This window comes from Rhipicephalus sanguineus, chromosome 1 (assembly GCF_013339695.2).
Source record: "Rhipicephalus sanguineus isolate Rsan-2018 chromosome 1, BIME_Rsan_1.4, whole genome shotgun sequence".
In the NCBI taxonomy this organism is placed as follows: Eukaryota; Metazoa; Arthropoda; class Arachnida; order Ixodida; family Ixodidae; genus Rhipicephalus; species Rhipicephalus sanguineus.
The window spans coordinates 96,751,393-96,757,392 of record NC_051176.1 but is presented as its reverse complement, the minus strand read 5'-3'; the positions used below and the strand labels follow the sequence as shown (position 1 = coordinate 96,757,392).

The 6,000-nt window shown below is 47.0% G+C and overlaps 1 protein-coding gene across 1 annotated transcript in view; it reads left to right on the top strand.

Moving 5' to 3' along the window:
* Positions 1-4,416: 4,416 nt before the first annotated feature.
* Positions 4,417-6,000, top strand: part of LOC119394332 (la-related protein 7) — a 41,852-nt gene continuing 40,268 nt past the window's right edge. Inside the window, exons 1-3 of the mRNA XM_037661631.2 lie at positions 4,417-4,698; positions 4,886-4,964; positions 5,277-5,377. Of these exons, the coding sequence (XP_037517559.1) occupies positions 4,579-4,698; positions 4,886-4,964; positions 5,277-5,377 (300 nt within the window). The 5' untranslated portion in view covers positions 4,417-4,578. The remainder of the gene's footprint in view (positions 4,699-4,885; positions 4,965-5,276; positions 5,378-6,000) is intronic.

The following is a 6,000-nucleotide window of genomic DNA, read 5'->3' as shown; positions in this document are numbered from 1 at the left end:
CATATATCATAAGCACTACTTCTGTGAAGACACGTTTCACTTTCGTGTTGTACCGATTCCTATGACGGAGGGATCAGCCATGTTTTTTCGTAATATCTTTGTTTTCCGTTTAGGCCCTGCCCGGTGGTCTGTGGCCTACGAGTACTTACGCTCTGGTTGGCCGCCGTGGTGAAGGGAGGGCAGGGGCGTAGCCAGAAATTTTTTTCGGGGGGGGGGGGGGTTCAACCATACTTTATGTATTTCGTGCGTGCGTTTGTATGTGTGCGTGTATATATACGCAAGCAATACTGAAAAATTTCGGGGGGGGGGGGGGGGGGTTTGAACCCCCCCCCCCCCCTTGGCTACGCCCGTGAGGGAGGGACAAAGGGATGGCACCGCCCTTTTTCTTTGTTGCAGTAGATATTGACCTGCACGTGAGTGGTACGGATTTTTGCGAAGTGTCATTTCTCGAAAGCCCAAGCAACCTCTCTACTCACGGCTACAATGTGTACCCGCCACGGTGAAAAAAAATAGCTTGTACCCAACAGAACAGAAAAAAGTGCCGCTCCGCTAGGGAATCTCGCAGCTTGCCTGCGCCAAAGTGAGCGCGCGTCCGTGAGCATCGTGCAGCTGTTGTACAGTGCCACCGCAACGCGAAAATGGACATCAGAAGCTTCTTTAAAAGGAAAGCTGATACTGACGTTGCGCCATGTTTGATGAAGAAGATACAACTTTCCGAGCTGGACCACGATCCCGAATCCGAAGATATTTCTACCACTTTCTCCGAATTTGAGGAGCCTGCAACATCAAGGCACCCTCTCGACATCGGCTGCGCCCTCAAATCATCTCTCGCAGGAGAGCTATACATCACAGCAAATAGTACGGCTCCAGTCTTTGCCATACGAAACTTTTGGGCACACCGACAGTTCGGGGAAAAAAGTCATTCGAAGTTGATTCATTGCCGATTTCTTTTTTTTCTTACTCTTTGAGGACAAGCACAATTGTTCTGCGTGGTCCCGGCTTTAACATGTCCCACTATGCTGGCCCGTTAACCTGCAGCATGCATGCCTTTTGTGTTAATTATTTAGCGTGCTCCTTGTTTTGACCCTTCAGTTGGTAAACCAGATTTAGGCTAGCTTCATAAAAGCTGGCCTAATAATTTTAACATTGCCTAGATGGGCCTGTCGGGCATCATACCGGGAAGCCAGATGTTGCACTGATGAAGATGTTGTACTCATCACAAGGAAACTGCAGCATGCACCGTCTTAGTTTAAAATAAAAGTTCCGTAGGAGTATGGCGTCCTTGTTCATGTAGGAAGGCTCATTCGTCACATTGCAGAATAGTGCACTGTCATTGGATGATCGAGTTAACTGGGAATTCAAAGGGGTGCGACAAGTACCGCTATACTTAGTTTCGAAAATATGTGGGCAGTTTCTCATAATTAGACGTCATCTAAGAACTTTCCAATTGACTCTGCTTTTTGTTCCGGTCGACAAAGGACACCTTTTTTCGGTAACCTTAAAATTACCGACAATATTATTGGTCATCTTTGTGGCCAAAATATAACAACGGGTCTCAAATCAGGCCAAACGATCTCCGCCCGGTCTCTGTCAGTCACCCAAGATCGTGTCCGAAGGCTAAGATGGATGGAAGTTGCTGTGCCAGTTCTCAAAAAAGGGGCGTACAATTTTGTAACTTTAACTTATTTGCAAATCTATTGACAGGCGTTATGCTACAAAAATTGGACTATCGGTTTCAACAAGGCATATCTAGCATTGAATTTTGTAGTGACGATCACATAGAAAACGCTGATAAAATATTTCCACAACTTCGGTTGAATGACGTTCGCTAAATTTATGGATGGTCCTCGGTTAATTGCGACATATCATGTGGAGCGCCACTAGCCTAGCAGTAAATGCATGTACCAACCGTATGTGTTTAAATGACGCTTTAATAGCGGCGCCACGTACGGATGTAAGCAGTTTATGTATACAGTAGCAGTTTTAAGTAAAACGTAGTAAATATTCTTGGGAGAATGATACGGCGATTACATACCGAGGCCAGCTAATGTAACACTTATCGTTCCCGTTTTCCTTGTTGCAGACAATGAATTAAAACGGAAACTTCTGACTAGCCCTTGGACGCCTCCAGATATACGTACAATTTCAAAGCGGATGCTGCAGAGCTGAAGCAAGCCAGGGCGTTTCGACCAGCGTGGCTATCGCAGTATCCGTGGCTGGCGTATTCCAGTGTGCTTAAAGGTGCGCTCTGCCGCCAATGTGTCGTTTTCAAGCCAGTGACCGGGAAAGGACGACAAGGAGCTTTTATCGTCACTGCTTTCACCAGGGGCGTAGCCAGGGGGGGGGGGTTCAACCCGCCCCCCCCCCCCCGAAATCTTTCAATTTTGCTTGCGCATATGCGCACATACAAACGCACGCACGAACATACATAAAGCATGGTTGAACCCCCCCCCCCCCCCGAAAAAAATTTCTGGCTACGCCCCTGCCTTTCACCAAGTACAAAAAGTTTCACGAGTCCGCCAAGGAGCATGAAATGTGCGAATGGCACAAGGACGCAACCGAAAGGAGAGATAACTTCCTTCGCCATCCTCAAGAAGGCAACCGATGTCGCACATGCAGCTCGACACAGCCGCAAAGGAAGAAGCGGAATGCAATAAGCAGAAACTTGTCTCGATTACAGCGGCTGTACTCTTCTGCGGCACGCATGATTTGCCTCTGCGAGGGAAACAAGCACAAAGCGGGATTTTTCAGGACCTTCTCAGGTTTCGCGTCGACGCTGGGAGCACGTGCGCGCTACAAGCACATCTCGACAATAGCGCCAAAAACGCAAAGTACACATCAGCAAGCATTCAAAACGAGCTGATAAAAATCGGTGAGGACCTCCTTCGGAGAGACATATGTAAGTGCGTGCAACAAATCCGGGCAGTATTCGCTGCTGGCAGATGAATCTGCGGACATATGAGGCACAGAACAGCTCACGATTGGTATCCGGTTTGTAGACACAGGTCTCAAGGCTGTACGAGAAGAATTTGTTAGCATGATTCCGTTGGAAAGCATGAACGCAGAAACCATTTCTGCCACAATTCTCAAAGCTGTTGACGACTTTGGCCTCAATCCTGATAACATCGTAGGCCAAGGGTACGATGCAGGGGCGTAGCCAAGGGGGGGGGGGGGGGTTCAAAACCTCCCCGAAATTTTTCAATTTTGCTTGCGTATATATGCACGCACACATACAAACGCACGCACGAACATATATAAAGTATGGTTGAACTCCCCCCCCCCCCCGAAAAAATTTCTGGCTACGCCCCTGGTACGATGGCTGCTCTTCAATGGCGGGCAACATATCTGGCGTACAGGCTAGAATAAAAGAAAATTAAACACCAATTAAACACCCTCGAGCCATGTACTTTCACTGTGCTTCGCATCGGCTGAACTTGGTTGTGAACAATTGGCAAGCACGGTGGCGGACATCAGAAATGCGGTACATATAACTTTCCCCTCGACAACGTGTTGTCCCGAACGTTCTTTCAGCACGATGCGGCGTGTGAAGACGTGGCTTCGTTCGACGATGTCGGATGACCGCCTGTCTGGACTCTGCATGCTTTCGCTGCATCGTGAAAAAATTGAAAAGGAGGGACAAAGAGATTTCGCGGAGAAAGTTGTAGACCACTTTGCTATGCGTGCGCCTAGACGCATGCCGCTCGCATTTACAGACACCGAGTGACTGTAAGGGCGTTTCAAGCATGTACGAAATTACGGTAATTCTGCCTCGCAACATCGTTTAACTGTATAGTAGACGCGAAAAGTTTATAGAAGAGGAAACTGAATTTCCCAGCAATTTCTGACTGCAATCGGTCGCATAATACATGTTGTAGCCGGAAAATATAAATTCAAGGCTGTCTGCCTAAGCAGCGGTAACATTCAGCTTTGTGCTTCGTGGTCTCAAAACTTTTGAAAATGCTATCGATGTCGGAGTGTATTTTTTTTTTTTTTGTCCGTGTGATCCGTGAGCGTTAATAAATATTCTGAAACTTTTGTAACCCTTAGGAACAGAAAGATTTCTCCATTCTTCTGCGTGATGTCTTTCGGACGCTATGGAGTTTCACTGTTGTTATTTCAGGTCCCCCCCCCCCCCCCGCGTCAACGTAACGGGTTTGCCCCCCCCCCCCCCCCCCCAAAGAAAAAATCCTGCCGACGCCCATGGCAGGTTGTGTTCTGTCTGCGGCGTTCCGGTTCTATGGTCTCGTTAGAACGGCATTTTCTGCTTTGGCGGCGTTCTACTTTGCCGATTGGTAAGTTTTTCCCCATGGTTTGGCCTCTTCGCCTTTTATTTTTGGATGGTTTCACTTTCCCTGTATTCGGCGTAAAAAACGTGATAGCGCTGGCCTGGCAACCATGTGCATCGCATTTGTTTTGATGCCGCGCCGGCGAACAGCTCGCATGTCTTGATAGTTTTATTGGTTTCATTGCTTCTATCTTGCCTTGTGGTTCGACTCTCGTTGATAGTTTTACCGGCAGACTACTCAAACTGAACGTCGTTAATTTGCCTTCCTACAGGTGCCGTAGATACTTGCAAACATGGGAGAAGTCGCGCAATCCAGCAGTACAACGTCACTTCAAGACTCCAGTTCGACCAAAAGCGAGAAAAGAAAAGTACGCAGGCGGAAGAAGAAACTGTTCAAGAGCATTCGGGATCAGGTGTGTCACTTCTAGCAGCACCTTTATGGTATTTTGCTGACACCGCTTCTTTTAACGTTTGTTTTGGGACGTTAAACCCCGGATATTATTACTATTATTCTTTTAACGTTTGTTTTACTTCCTTTCAAGCAGAAACTAGAGCAGGGCAAACGTATACGTTTTTGCGATCTGAATTTTCCTATTGCAGATGGAGTTCTACTTCAGCGACGCCAACCTCCGCAAGGATCGTTACATGAACGATCTGGTGATGAGAGATGAGGAAGGATGTAAGTGATTGCGCCTTACTTTGGCGCGACCGTTGTCATAAACGACGCGGTAAAACGACGTTTCAATGCATGATCTGTTAACGTTCTAGTTCAAGCCTTTACTGGAAGGCCTTCCCTGCACGAAGGCCTTCTAGCAGATGACAGAACATTTGACAGCAACGCTTCGAAAAGCACAGCTGTTGCGTGTGTTTATACTGCCGCGTATCGAAAGCATACGAGCTCGAGCCCTCAAGCTACTTCCCGCGTAATGCGCACGTGCTGTGCTCGTGCTGACGCCTCATTCGTGTTTCTTTCTTTTTCTTTTTTTTTCAGACGTGGAACTCGAGGTGTTTCTGACATTCCACAAAATCCGGGCCTTAACTTCAGACGTCAAGGACATAGCAGGTGCCATAGCCACATCCAAATTACTACAGGTAAGAAGCTTTGTGAACGGCAGTACTTCGTTTACCGTGACGCGTCAAGTGCTTAAGTGTTCCCACATTTCTTTATTTTTTAAAACTATTTTTGTCTCACGTGTATGAGAGCAAGAGAAAAGAAGGAAAGGAGACGCGGTCTGCATTTCAGGCCCTGCATTTCTGTGTCCGTTGTAATTATATAAATGCTGATGTATGTAAGTTTTGAATTGATTATTTTACCCTCTAAGGCATGCTCGTTCTGTTGCAGCGATATATACATGTCTGTTATGCTAAAAATTTTGAGCAAACATTGCATGCTGGCAGCCATCAAAAGTGTTGTGGTCCTTTCATTATCGATTCTACAAGGTTCTGGTTGGTGTCACACAAGTCTATTGCCAGTCATAGGGGTCAATTCCTTTTAGAAAATTATCGCACTGTTGTCAGCAGCCTGTCGCCATCAACTTTGGCTTTGACAGTAGTGATGCTGACAAAACAGTGAGAACCGCAAAGCGGCTCGGCGTAGCTTACTGGGCCCAGTAACAAGTTGGCCCAGTGACAAGGGCCAACTTCTTACAGTGGCAAAGAAGCGATACTTATGTGCCGCAAGGCAGAACCTTACCTTTGATTGTAGCTTCGTTCCT